General features: G+C 42.6%; 1 protein-coding gene across 1 annotated transcript in view; it reads left to right on the top strand.

Annotated features, from left to right (window-relative positions):
* Positions 1-3145: 3145 nt before the first annotated feature.
* The window catches only part of GLP1R (glucagon like peptide 1 receptor), a 96094-nt gene continuing 84394 nt past the window's right edge, over positions 3146-14845 (top strand). Inside the window, 4 exon segments of the mRNA XM_071576734.1 lie at positions 3146-3192; positions 3194-3329; positions 3332-3435; positions 3437-3551. Of these exon segments, the coding sequence (XP_071432835.1) occupies positions 3146-3192; positions 3194-3329; positions 3332-3435; positions 3437-3551 (402 nt within the window).

Consider the following 14845-nt stretch of genomic DNA (forward strand, 5'->3'; position numbering starts at 1 on the left):
ACACTTCAGTTTTATTGAGCTTGGAAAGATCCTTACTGACATCTCCTTTTGGCTTTGTAAAGAAAAAAAAAGCCAAAGCATCTTCACTGCTGCAGCACAGTACAGAGTACAAAGCACAAAAGCAAAAGGGTAACAGCCTTTCAGGCAACACTTGCACAGCCACTGTACAGGGCAGCCAGTCCCTCCAGTTTTCATAGGACAATGTCTGTTAACCAGAAAACATCAGAGCAGAAACATGGAGTTTCTCCAGGACAGATCAGATTTTTCCATTTAGAAGGTTTCAGGGACAAAGCATTCAGTCTGTTATGGGACAGGGGTGTTAGTTTCTGCATATGAGTCCAGTGGTGACAATTTTCAAGTAGCAGAGCACCTGAACCCCTGTGAAGGCTTTGTCACTTGGCTGCAGGAACCTCCTGTGGCAAGCAGCTCATTGTGCAGCCTCTGCAGAAAGGGATTATCAGGAGACATTAGTAAAGGAGACACTGAGCTTTTTCAAAATGCAGTTTTGCCCTCTAAAAACAGTAATTGAATTAATAATGCTTAATAGTTATAGGCATACCATAATCCCTGTGTTGCAGTGTAACTGCAAGGCAGCTCCTCCTTAATACATGAGAGCCTCCTTAACACACGAGAGGTGTGGTGCAGCCGGGAGGTAAAGGAGCAAGAGAGGAGTTACAAAATCCTGCATTTTCAATAGCATCTTCAGTCTCTCAGCTACAGTAAAAGAAGTACTTGCCTCAACAAACAAAATTCTGAAGTTGAGAAAAGCTTTGTCAACTCATTGCATTGTATTTTTCAAACTGAAAGGACCCCAGCACCTGTCAAATTTTAAAGCTTCACTTGGCTATTTTCAAACTGTTCTTTTCTTGCATAAACACTAATAAAATATGAAGTTATATTTTAGAATTAATAAAACTATGAATAAATATAAAAATCCAGCACACCCAGGTTAGAGAGACAAATTTCAACAGTTTTTTAAAAAAAAGTAAATACATTATTTAATAAATACCTTTCCATCTCTAGGAAAATGACCTGTCTTTTTTAATACAGTGATTTAGGTCAAAAGGATTTGCTCAGCCTTCTGAAATTTGCTAACAGCTTCTTAATGGGAACAGTGAAAATGTGCCTCTTCAGAATTTACTCCAATCCATTTTGGTTTTTTCCTCCATTCATGTAGTATATGTGCTGCATTAGGAGTATAGAAATTTAGCATAAAAATAAATCCCCTTGTGCTCCAGCTGATCTTCAGAGATCAGAGGGGCTGGGTGTGGCTGGGCTTAATTTCTGATTATAGCCAATTTGGCATTTTAAGTCTGATCCTATTCAATAGGAACTTCCACAAACAGAGATTCACGAATACTGAAGTTTCAACATGGTTGGTCTGGAACAGGAACTTGTGCGATCACAGATTCACAACTAGTGTGGTTAGTGAAGCAACAGAAATACAGATTTGGAGCTGCAGTTGACAAATAAATGTACTTGCTACAATAGAGCTCCAATAATAACAATAATATTATCTTAACACCAGTAATAATAATAATTGTATGCAGAAGCTTACCAAGAAGACATCTCTGCTTGGGAGGAGGGACAGGTGAAGAGAGTAGCCCATTAACTGTCTCCAAGGTCCTTTTGCATCTTCCCCCTAACTAGGTGACATTTCTACTCTGCTTACACACAGCCTAGTCTTATATTCCTCCTCCTTATGTATAACCTGATCTAATGGGAGAATTGAGTAATATAGCCATACACGTGGTAGCATGAACCTCACTGAGATTATTAGCACATGCTGAGCTTTCATTTTAATATTTAAATACACCTTAATTAGGAAAAAGTTTTTTTGGCCATAGTGTCCTTCAAAGTTGTGATAATATGAATTTGTTCTGCCTTGTCCTGTTTGTTGGAGCTTAAAAAGGACCATCCTGTCTCCACGGGACCTCCTCCTTCAGCCAACTCATCCTTTCTTGATGTCAGCCATGTAGATCTTCCCTTACAAAGATAACATAGAAGGTACACAGTGTAAGCTGCAGATAGAAAGCCCTAGCTCTTGCCTGGCTCCTTGGTCATCATCCTGCAGTATGATGTCATCATGCCTGAAGAGTTACTTCTGATTATTTGTGGAAAGCAGAATTATTCCAAAGTAAAACCTCTGATTCCAACTTGGTATGTGTCACCCTCATAGCCCTGATAAGGCTTTTCAGTGGAGAGGTGAGCCTACTAAGGTCTTGCAAAAGCAGCTGACCCTCTGCTATGCACAGGTGCTGGGAGTCATCTTAGGAGCAGAAGTCCTAATTGGAAAACTTAATTAATAAGCCTGGTGCAGAAACAATAAGAGCAGTAAAGATTTTCTTGTGAAATAGGGGCATCCTGCTAAGGTTGACAGTGCTATCCAGGTGGAAGTTTCTTTCCCTTCATTTAAAGGTTTCTGTTGTCTGGCCTGAAGGTAGTAACAATTTTTTTCCTTCAATCTTTGTTTTCTTGCACTTTAGAGAAGTTGAAGGAAATATCTTTTCAGCCTTCAGTCAACCAAACGACCATGGCAAATTCTTTGTTCCTGGTGTTAGCTGTTGAGGTGCAATTGCCCTTGCAGTTCTCACTATGAGCAATTTCATGATTTCATGATCTCACAGCATCGATTCCCTGACTAGTTACACTCCCAGCCTGATGCTGGGTTGTATTTGAAAATAATACACATCATTAATATTTAAGCTATTAACTTTTTTATATTCCAGCAGCATCTAACAGACCAATGTGAAATCTTTTCCCCACTTCCTGGTTCAATTCTGAGCTTTCCTTCTCACTCTGTTGGCTCTGTATACTTTCTTCTTCCGGATTCTGGTGTATAATCTGATAAAATATAGATGATTTAGTGGAAGTTTAGTTTTACCAGTCAGAGCAAAATTAATAAATAAGAACAATAACACGAATCTAGCACAAAGCAGATTCAGAGCCTTCCTTTGCTAGGCAAGTAAGTGCTCTGAATCCTCCAAATATACACATTATACTACTGCCGGGACTGACCTTTCCCCCAACCCCAACTAAGAAACCAAGCTCTGATCTGACGTGCAGCTCTGCAAATTCATGTTATAAATGGATAATTGCATTTGCTGTTATTAAAACCTAATAAAACTTGGACGTCACGAACAGTATGAAGGTCACCAAGATGCACAAGCGTGAAAAGATTCAGAGTAAAATAAAACAAGAAGTTGCAGAGGTGGGGGGACGGCATCGCAAAGCCGCTTCCTCGGCCTTTTTCTTTCCCTTCTGCCGAACCCCGTCCGCGCCCCGCGGACCGAATCCCCCGTGGCGGTCTCCGATCCCCGCCGGGCGGCGCCGGGCCGGGCCGGGCCGGGCCGTACCTGGGCCGGCCCCTCCCCGCCTCCGCCGCCGCTACAAAAGCGGCCGCCGGAGCCCCCGGCGTGTTCACCGCCGCTCCGCCGGGAAGCCTCGTCGGGCCCCGCGCATGGGGGGCCGCCCCGGACATGCCCTTCTCGCCGCTCGGCTTCGCTCTGCTACTGCTGGCGGCCGCGGGAAGGTCCCTCCCGGTGAGGCGGGTGAGTGCCGCGCCGGCCCCTGCCCCTGCCCAGGGGATGCTGCCGCTGCCCCGCCGCTGCCTGGCCGGGCGCCCCGGGGGGATCCCGCTGAGCTCCGCCGCCGTTCTCCGCCCCGAGCAACGGGACGTGGGAGATGCGGGAGGGCTGCGGGGCACGGCCGCGGCTCCGGGCGCACCTCGAAGAAAAATCTGAAGTTTAAACGCGTTACTTTTGGGGCACCCACGCCAATACTTGCGGCGCAAGGAGCGGCCACTGGAGCGCGGGGATTTCGCGCGTGGGTCCCTGCGCGGCCCCGCGTCCGTCGCGCGCGCCCCCGCCGGGGGGTCGGGGTGGGCTATGGGGGCGCGTTTGGGTTTAAGGAGAACCGAGTGAGTGGAGGAAAGAAGCGGAGATGCTGCTACTGCGAGGGCATTGCCCTCGAGGTAACGCTCCCCGCGTCGCCCACAGGAAATAACACGCGTGTCTGTTTTGTCAAACAAATGTAGCGTCGTGGGAAAACCAGGGCAGGGTCACGGCGGGGGATTGCAGGGTCGGCTGTGACATAGCGCGAGGGTGGGAAAACAAAGTATAATCTGTGTGAAGAGCAAGGGGAGACGATAGGGAAAGAGAGGGCGTGAGGGAAGGGAGGATGGACAGAAAGCTGGCTACGGTTCTATGGGTTGGGGACAGAGAGGGACGAGAGGCTGTTCGAGAGGGATGGAGGTTACAGCGTTGGGGTGGCAGCAGGAGGCTACTGCTATAGGGAGAGCAAGGACAGGCTCAAAGCTGAGGTTGTGGGCTGCAGAGGTGAAGGAAAGGACAGAGTAGCTGATAATAAACCACATGTACTGCCTGTGTGGTTCCTTTTCAGTTGCTAAAAGTTTTTGAGGTTACAGATTTACACAGAAGATCTGTTTAATACCCAACCAGGTCTAAGTCTGTAAGGTTGTCTTGCGTCTTGGCTTATAGATTGTTTTTTGTTTCTTTTGAGGGGGGGAAATTTGTTTTCCTTGCTGTCTACTACAGGTCCTGAAAGGAACAAAAGGCACAATTTGCATGAGAGTAAATTCTATTTAGGAAAATCTCTTAATTGTGAAGATGATCAGACACTGAAATGGGGACCCAGGGAGGCTCCATCTGTGGAGGTGTTTGGTATTTGACAGGATAAGGCACTGAGCAACTTGAGCTTGTACCTTGTGGTGGGGTTGCCAGCAGCAGAGAATCAAAGTACCTTTTCTAGCAAAGGGATCTCCTCTAGCTGGATGTAGAACTGGGGGCGGGTGGGAAGAAAGAGGCTGCTCTGCCTCAATGCTGTGCCTTCAGTCATGCAATAAAATGTGTACTTTTAGGGCCTTTTCTGACACTAGAGGGTCTTATCTGACAACTTCTCTAGAGTAATGGTTGTACTTGTTGTATGCTGAGAAACTGCTCAATCCTAAGTGTATGCAAGCATGAGACTTTGGCTATCCTGATTTTTTTTCCTCTAATTCAGTTTAGAATAGTGTTAACTATGGTATTTAAAGGAAACTGAAAATAGCAGTGCATAGGATGGTAGTGGGTAGTATAACGTCTTGATTGAAAAAGTCACCTGCAAGTTCTGGTTTAAATACACAAGACAGATAGGAGGGGAAGGTAGAATGGTTTGATACAGAGTTGTAGGAGAAGTATTTTATTGGTGGTGTGACTACTGTTTTACCTTGTCCTTCCCTCTCCACTCAAACCCTAAAAAAATGAGAAAGAAGAAGAGGGAAATCTCGGGAATGTAAGTAGAAGGAAGAAAAATTTAAGTTATCTGAGCTGGTGCTGCTTACATGCCATCATCTTAAATGCAGGATGACTGGAAATTCCTTAGTAAGTGTTTAGATCTTCCTTACAGCATTGAGGGTAATAAAATGACCAAGAGCTGGTAGCACATGGCTGCATTGCAGAATCTTATTACTAATGACAAGCCTGTGTCCTTTGCCTGCTTGGCCTTGAGCAGCGATGCCCTGCTGCTGAGAGAGCTGACACACAGCTGGCCACTGGTTCCCTATCATCCAGTCCTCTCTTGGATTTGGATTTCAGATCCTGTTTTTCTATGCAGTATTTATGCTCAAATGTTTGATGAGGTAATCTTGAAGAAAGTAGTTTAAATGTCAGTGAAGAGCAGAAGGGAGCTGTGCCACAAGTCTTAGTTGGGGATTCTGTTCTTCAAACTACCCTGGTGCCTTTGTTCCACGGGCTATGAATAATACAGACGCCTGGTTAGAAATACAAACAGATGAATTCAGTTGGAAGGTTTCAGGTCTTTTGATCTCCTCACCTCCTATTTCTGAAGTGCACTGGTGTAGGAATAGAAAATCACTCACATCAATATCAACATTAATTAGAGTGTATTGCTATGTGTATGTTACAAATAGAAAAGTGATCTGGAAACTAGTGACTGCTTGCAGAAGAAGGATGGGGAGTTGAGCTGCATCTGGATTAGGTCTTCATTTAGGCAAAAATCCCTCCATACTTAGATTGGCTGGAAGTTCTGAGTTACTCCTTTTATTTCTCCATTTTCTGCTCCCAAAAGCTGGCATAAAACTGGTTTTCTTGTTGCCTGCACTCTGCAAATCAAAGTATGCTGGACCAGTCTCAGCAGCATGTACTGGCAGAGATATAGAAATCAGTGGAGGAGAGGGTTAACAGGCAAAGTCTGACACTGGACCACCTTGCTGTAGTTATTATTCAAGTTACTTGGCTGGCTTCTATGTAATGGGCTTCTTTCCCAGGAATATGGCCAGCTTCTTAAAAACTTAATATTTGTAGGCTACTTAAATTCATGACTGTATTAGTATGGTGTAAAACTTAAATTAGATGATTTTCCTATTAAGTTATTCAATACAAATTAAAATGCTCTCCCAAATGACTAAAACCTTTATGTATTCATAGAACAGTATGTGTGTGGAGTTGTTTGCTGCCTTTAAAAAAAAAATAAAAACAACAACAACTCTAATTTTCTGGAAACTCTATAAAGCTAGTGACAGTGTGTTTGCTATGAAGCCAGATGGCCTAACATAGCAAATCTGATTATAAAAAGCTAAAAAGGAGATACTTATTTACTTGTTATGATATCTCAAATATAGCTATACTGGGGAGGGATGGGGATGGCATATGACATTGCAGGCTTAAGGAGCCTAGGACAAGAGCATGTAGTGACAGAACAAGAGGGATTGGTTTCAAACTGAGGGTAGGTTTAGATTAGATATTAGGAAAATGTTCTTTACTGTTGAGGTGGTGAGGCTCTGCAGTGTTCAAGGCCAGGTTGGATGGAGCTCTGAGAAACCTGGTGTAGTGTGTGGCATCCCTGCCCCTGGCAGAGGGGTTGGAATTAGAGGATCTTCAGGGTCCCTTCTAACCCAGGTCATTCTGTGGTTCTGTGATCTCCAAGGGCAAAGAAAAGGACTGTATTTCACACAACAGAACAATGACTTGGTCCTTGGCATTGTTTTAAAGCTCTGATGCCTGTTCCAGGAAAGTTTAAGTTAGTGAAACAGCTCTTAAATCCTGTCACCTTCCCCATAATTGTGTTGCCATTACTGCACCACCACCACCACACACACCACCCACCTCCTGCCCAGACTAGGCAGCAGTCTGAAGAAGTTAGGACAAAAGTATTTGAAATAAAGTGTAGGCAGATACATTTGGGCATGGAAGGACAGGTTTCACGACTGTACAAGCATATGTGGCTGTCTTCTGTGAGAAAACTTGTATTCTCAAAATGACGGAAGTGATGGAGCTTTGCAAAACTAAGACTCCTGCACTCCAAAAGTTGGAGCGCTATAGCTGAGATAAAGTTCAGTGAAACTGTGCCTGATATACAAAGCATAAACAGTTGTCTACTGACTGTCAAACAGATTTTTAAAGGTATTGTATCATATCCTGTTTCTGTTAGCCTGTCAAACTAAATAGAGCTTTAATTTGCTGCATTGATTGATTGTCAGTTACTTGAGAGAACACACCAGGAGGAGCTGTTATCTCTGAAATCGCAGGGTCTCCACTAGTTTATAACTTGGAAAAGTCATTTTCAGAACTGATTGTTTCTTTCTGCAATGCAGTAGGGAAGCAAAAGCTGTTATGTTTTTGTTCAGCTTCATTCATTAAAAGCTTTTGTGTTTCTTTCTCTATGGTAAACCAGTGTACATAGTTCCGCCAAGGCTGTCTGCTGAAATTTCCTTGGTGCAGTACATCAGTTCTATTAGTTTGTGTCTTAACAAAAGTAAGTGTACACAATAGCAGGTATGTCTCTGTTTCTGGAAAAATAAAAGTTGTCAGCCTAGTAGATAAGAGACCTTTTCTTTAAGCTGTACGATGTTGTTTTCTTGTGAGCCTGAATTAAAACATTGAACAGTAACTCCTTTAATTAAACAAATCTTCCTAATGTAACTACAAAAAAAGAGAGAAAAGACCAAGTTTATTGCTTGCATCTAATGCTTCCCATTAGAAGAGGAATAGGGTAAACAGTATCCAGGGAACTCTAGCTTGCCCCTTCAAATGTCATAGTTTTATATGCAGCAAAGTAGAATTTATGGTGGGTGAAAAATGTTTGCAGTTGGTGGCTGAATACTCTTCTTTGGTGCCTCTTTTTCTTCAGTATTGGAAACAGATATTTATAAATCTCAACCACACTGGCCCATGATTGCTGCATTCCAGGCATCCTTTTGGGTGAATGTGAAGTAGTTTATGAAATTCATGTTGATCTTCACAGGCAGGAGGAGAGTCTTCCAGGCAAAGTAGCAGCATCATCATAATCTGTGGTTTGTAAGCAGAGAAATGGAAAGCCCAAACTCTTCCATTGTTGAAGGAAAGTAGATGACTCTACTTTTGACTGCCATGAATATGGACCCATGCACAAAGGAACTCCCTGCAGTTTTACTGGGACTTCAGTAAGCCTTAGTGTTCTGGGGTACAGTGAGGCCCATCTTTGTGGAGAACATGAGTGGATTTGTGCCAGTTGTCTTCCATTTAATCTTGATGGTCTTACCTTCTTAAAGAGAAAAGCAACTTTCCTCTCATGTGTATGAATGAATTGATACAGTGATAACATAAATAGCTCTTTCCCAAATGTTTACATGAAACCTTGTGAGCAACTCCTGCTGAGGTTCAAGTATGGCTTCTAATAGTCTTATAAATACTGCAGCTATGTATAGAAAAGACATGGCCTTAATTAAATTGTACAAACAATCAAAAAAATGGTAGCTGGGTATGGGAAATTGTAGTTTATGCATGTGGAAAAGAATAGTTCCTTCAGCTGGTCATTTTACTGACTACATTTTATTGCTGTTTCACCATAATTGATTGTTAATGGATTGCTGCCTTAGTGCAGTCTGGTACTAATTGAAATTTTTCTTGTAATTGATTGCATTTCATTGTTAGTTCACCCTCTCAACATCTCTTTCCTCAATTGTTTTATGCTGGCTTTTCCAATTACCATATTTTTGTCTTGTGCTTGTCTGTCCACTGAGCTCATCTGCATTCACCTGTTCTCTTCTTGCCTCGTCCCATTCTGCGCATGGCCTGTTAGACTTGCAGTGCCTTCTTTGATGCCTTCAGGGCAATTTTTGAAACTTACATTTTAGTTTTGATGTGTGCTTTTAGCTGCTGTTTGTTGCTGCCCTTTTCCCTGCTCTATTGCTGCTCCTATGTGTTCTATGCTGCACTGTGGGAGAAGTGTAGGAAAATGAACCTGCTTTTTCATTGTGCCTGGGAAGTAGCTGGAGATTCAAGAACTTTGTGAAACTATTATCTCCTTGAGCACAACTGAGAAGCTTGTGATTCTTTTGGTGTCCTGCCTTCTTCACTACCTTCTGGTTCCCTGGTTCTTTAAGGGATAAGGTAGATTGACTTAACTTACCATATAAGTTGTGTTGTAATTGGAGCATATTGTCTGCTCACTCCTTCGTGTCTCTTACTGTTGTTCAGGATGACTTTTCCCTGCCCCCTTGTAAAATTGCACAGTTTCTCTGTTCATGGTACCCTCCCTGCCCCTTTCCCCTCACAAAGCAGTTTCTTGCCCATTTGTTAGACTTAATGAGCTCAGGGCCAACAGAAGGCAGAGTGTGGGATGTTTTTATGGACATGTCTGCATAGGATGCTCTCTGAAATCTTGCTCTTCTTCCGATTTGTGTTTCTGGCTAGAATGGTTTGGTAACTCCTCTGACATTTGACAAGTTTACAGGTGACACAAAACTAGGAGGAGGCCCTGCAGAGAGACCTCACAACATAAAGGTCTGGGCAATCACCAACCATATCAAGTTTAACAAGGGAAAGTGCCAGATTCAGCCCCTGGGGTGGGGCAACCCGGGATGTTCATACAGACTGGGAAATGATATGCTGGAAAGCAGTGCTGCAGAAAGGCACCTGGGGGTCCTGGTCAATGGCAAGCTGAATCTGAGTCAGCAGTGCCCTGGCAGCCAGGAGGGCCAACCATGCCATGGGGGCACAGCAGTGCCCAGCCACTCTGAGTGAAGAACCTTTTTCTGATATTCAACTTAAACCTCCCCTGACACAACTTCATTCCAGGAGGTCCTGTCACTGGTCAACAAAGAGAAGAGATCAGTGTTTGCCCCTCCTCTTCCCCTTGTGAGGAAGTTGTAACTGCAATGAGGTCTCCCCTCAGTCTCCTTTTCTCCAGGTTGAACAGACCAAGTGCCCTTAGCTGCTCCTCACACACCTTCCCCTCAAGGCCCTTCACCATCTTCATTGCTCGCTCTCCTTTGAACACACTATAGCAGTTTCTTATCTTTCTTACATTGTAGTGCCCCAAACTTCACACCATATTCAAGGCGAGACCACCCCAGTGCAGAGCAGAGCGGGACAATCCCCTCCCTCAACCAGCTGGTGATGCTGCCTGATGCCCCCCAGGACACAGATGGCTCTCCTGGCTGCCAGGGCACTGCTGACTCAGATTCAACTTGCCATTGACCAGGACCCCCAGGTGCCTTTCCTCTCCAAGGCTGTCAGTGCTAGTTATAGTGTTGGCCAACATCTCCTGATGCTATATTCATCCTTATGTCCTGTGTCATTATGAAAACTGAAAAATGTGTTTTGGGGTGTTTTTTTTTTCTCAAAGTATATTGCAGTTGTTGCATCGCAGCCCAACTTTTTTGTGACTGTGTTTCAAAGGGTTTTGCATGTGACCAAACTCAGTCAAAATGTCCATAAGCTCCTCTGTTTTATCAACTCAGTCTTTCTCAGCATACGAAAGAAGCCCTATTAGAGTGAGTGTATTTGTACTGCACAAAAATAAAGTGCGTGACTGGGTGGTATAAATTACAGATGACAAACAGGTGACTTCTCAACTGCAGTAAGGGGGATCCAGTCCACTAAGGACCTCTCAGGGCAAATAAATCAGAGGATTACCTTATTACCTTGCTGGGTGTCAAAACCTGTGACCACATTAAAAGAAAACAAACCCAAAAAAACTACCCTAAAATAGAACTGACCTTCTAAAGCATTCTAGAACTTCTGTTGTTTGTTTTTTTTTTGAAGTTTGCTGTCACTGTGTAAGGCATTAGGATAGTAGGTGAGGGGGTATGGAATGTCCCTGCAATTGCAGGGATCTTACCATCAAGTCTGTAGTTTTGTTTCAAGGTGACATGGTCTGCTTTTATCAGAGAGAAGAAAGACAGAGTTTGTGCAGAGTGACATGGGGAGATTGTTTCTAACTTACTTGTTAGAGTCGAGGCCACATGTGCACAAAGCATGCAAGAAAGTGTTTGATGTCTATGTTAGCAGGAACCTTGGTGGATGTGGCCTAATAATTGTATTCTGTGCTTCTGTTCATCTCTAAACCCTCATCTCTGGGGAGAGGTTGCAGATATTAAACTAACGTTCTCTTGACTTTTGGCTAACATCTTTCTGTGATATTTGGTTTGTTTTTAGCTTTTTCTCAAGTGGAAGATAAATCCTAGGCAGTGTACCATGTGCGTTGTCAGCAACCCAGTAGATTTTTTTTTTTGCCCCCTGCAGTGAAAGAGCCTAACTCCAAGCTATGGCAGGTGAAGTAATGGCAGAAAACTTGCTCCCTTTGGGTAGTGTTTCTGGTCCAGTTTTCTCCTTCTGCAGGTGCCTGGTAGAAATTCTGAAGGATGAGGTTAATGTAACTATTAAGCTGCAGTGTGAAAAAGTGGTAATTATTGCCTTTCAGACCTTCTTGGAAAGACTGACATGACTGATATTTGCAGGCTTCTCTCACAAGATTCATTTCCTGACATGCATGGACTCCTGGCAGTGCAGTAGCCTCTTCATAGATTTTCTTCAAGATGGAAATTGATAACTTTATTTGCTCCTTTGACATGTCTGGAGTGTTGTACAGAGGCTACTGAAGAGTCTCTGTGAATTCATTTTGATATGCAGAAATCGTTGTGTGTACAGAAGCATTGACAAGTATCACATATCTTTGTCTGACTGGAGGGGAAACCAGAAAACTCAAGAGACTTGTTTTATAAGTTAAAGAATGCTCTATTCAAGTACTACTTTATTAAATTACTAATTTACTCATCCCAGTGTGACCTTTGTGTTGTTCAGACTGAGTGAGTACCTTGAAAGCTAGCATGGGGTGGCAGGGCAAAGTACCTGTCAGGTTTGCAAAGTCCAGAAACCTGTTGCCTTTATGGCTGACTGTGACTTCTTTACAGACTGATCATGCTGCTGAGGTGTTCTGTACATAGAAATCCAAATTTTGTGCCTGTCAAAGAGAGTGAGAATCTAGGCATCAGGGCTTGAAACAGTGTGCAGGGAACCCAACATCTAGGAAGATAACAGCTAGTTGCAAATGCTGTAGTATCACTAGAGGTGGTACTGCTGTTGTGGAAGGAGCCAGATCCTGTAAAAACACTTCCACTTCCACCTAAAGCATCTTTAAGAGTGTTGTAGATATTGGTACAGCTGTAGATGGGTTACAAATAAGATACACAGCTGTGTATCACTGAATCAATGATACTCTGTTAGGTCACTCTCCATCTTCCTTATTCAGTCTCATTCATCCAAAATAAAAATGTTCTGATGTAAAAAGCTAGTCATCCAGAATGAATGAATCTTTCAGTTTTTATCCCTTGAAATAGGAAAATTAAAGGTATAATATTTAGTCTAAATTATTTGAAATAACTGTTGGTCTTTGCTTTGGTCAGATGCTGTGATGTCTTCTAATATACTGCTCTTTTCATTAGTGTTCCTTAATGAAAGGAAATACATCAAGTACGATTTGAAATGCATCACTCTAAGAATAACAAAGAGATACCATTCCTTTTAAACTTGGTGACACTGTAGGCAGAGTATGCCCTGAAAAAGAAAGGCAAGACATTATTATGTGCTGTTTACAGTGACACTGTGTAGTTATAAATTGCACATCAAATAAATTGTGTTTGTAGTGGACTTCTTTCCAAAAGTCCTAAATTCTTAATATGTATGACTTGTCTAAATGAAATACGAAGCATCACAGAGCTGGCACCGATGGCTTTCAGATATTAAGGTTGTCAGAAACATCTTGTTCAAACAGTATTTCAGAAAACTAAGTTCCAACACATTTGGAATCTATCACATTGTTGTGATAGCTGTTCTTTAAGTCTAGATATTGGCAATCCTGTTTATTAGTTGAATTGAGCTAAAAGTTGGCACAGGAAGGTTCAAAAACCTGCATTCAGTTACTCTCAGCTTTGCTCCCTGTGGGCTTCCAAGGGGCAGCAATTTTCTTTTAACCAACTTAGTTAAAAGATAAACTTGCATTAGAATATACGTTTAGAATAATTATTCTATAACTATTCAGTATGGTCTGTATTTGTTCATTGCTCTTTGGGGATTAAGACACCTGGTGGTAATGAATGAGGCTATTAAAGCTTTATAGAATAAAACTGATTTTATTACTAATGAGATGTAACAAGAAAGGAATGTTAACTTAATAATTTGAACTCCTAACTTAATGGCCTTGCTGTAGTCAAGATGGTTGTAAATTGCAGGAAACACAGATGGAGTTGGAAACTGCATTTCTTGATTGCTTACTTGTTTTGACGTTTAAATGACATTGGTGTCTCAGGGCTGGAACCACAGAATGGCTGACGTTGGAAGGAACCTCTGCAAGTAATCTGGTTCAACCTCCTTGCAAAAACAGGCCCTCCTAGTTATTTACTCATGTGTTCAGGTAACATCCGTGCCAGTGGGTTGTTGAGCTGCTAGAGCTCTGCATTTCCTAATCTGTTGTGCTACTTGCTTCTCAGATTGAATGAGTGTTGGGACCTCCTGTAATGGTTGAAGGAAGCTTTCATCTTGTTCCTTGCTCCTGCCTCCTCTTGCACTCTGCTACTGTTCATCTTTCTTAATTAACTATAAACTTAATTTACATGCGGTATTTCACCAATCAAAGCTTTTTTCAAGGTGCAAAGGTCTAATAAATCTCTGTGCAATAGACTTATGATCTCCTCATTGGACTCAAATAGACCTTTACATGATCACACCAGCAATTAAACATTATGAGTAGGGAAATGGGCAGATGATTATATGGGTTAATCTCTCCCTCTACCATATTAATTCTAGAGGAAGCTCTTACAGTTGTGGACTGTTAATTATCTGTAAAAGAAGCCTTGAGTTAGTGCGGCTTTAATTACTTCTGCTTGGTTTTAGCTAAAGGCTGTCAGAGACTTTCAAATGTGAACAGCACTCTCTTCTTTGGACTTATGGTGATCTTCCGGGATGATTTTACTTTTTCTAGAAGGAAGATAGAGAGGCATTTGGTGGTAGGTTTAGTTTGTGAGGTTTTTTGATTGGTTGTATTGTTTTTTTGTTGTTGTATTGGTTTTTTCTTTTCATTATTTGTTTTGCGGGGTGTCTATACTGTATTGTGGGAGAACTCTTTTAAAGCCTGTTCAGGATAAAACGTTTCTTGTTTTCAAGAGAAAACTAATTTCGGTGTCAACGTGGGTGGGAGGTGTGTGCTTGCAGCTACAAAAATTAGCTGGAGCCTTCTTTGGCGACAGAGTTCTGTCTTCACACAGGAAAGAGGAGAAGGTGAGTAACAAGCCGTCTACCTTGTTGCTGTAGTTGTCATTGTTAGTCTGAGCAATTAAGGGCCATGGGGCATCCAAGACAAAGTGCCAAGGAATGCGACCACACTGAAACTTGTGGTTCATTCGTAAGCCATTTTTATCAGAGTTTTCTTTCTAGCTTATATGGTGCCTGCCCTTGCAGATGAAGGTGTTCTTCCAGAAGTAGCAAATAGGTGAAAAGAGACAGAAGGTTCTCAAGATCTGTGTTAAGTGTGTCTCTGAGGCCTCCGTGCAAGTCTGCTGGAACATCTT

The sequence above is a fragment of the Pithys albifrons genome, chromosome 2, assembly GCF_047495875.1.
Source record: "Pithys albifrons albifrons isolate INPA30051 chromosome 2, PitAlb_v1, whole genome shotgun sequence".
In the NCBI taxonomy this organism is placed as follows: domain Eukaryota; kingdom Metazoa; phylum Chordata; class Aves; order Passeriformes; family Thamnophilidae; genus Pithys; species Pithys albifrons.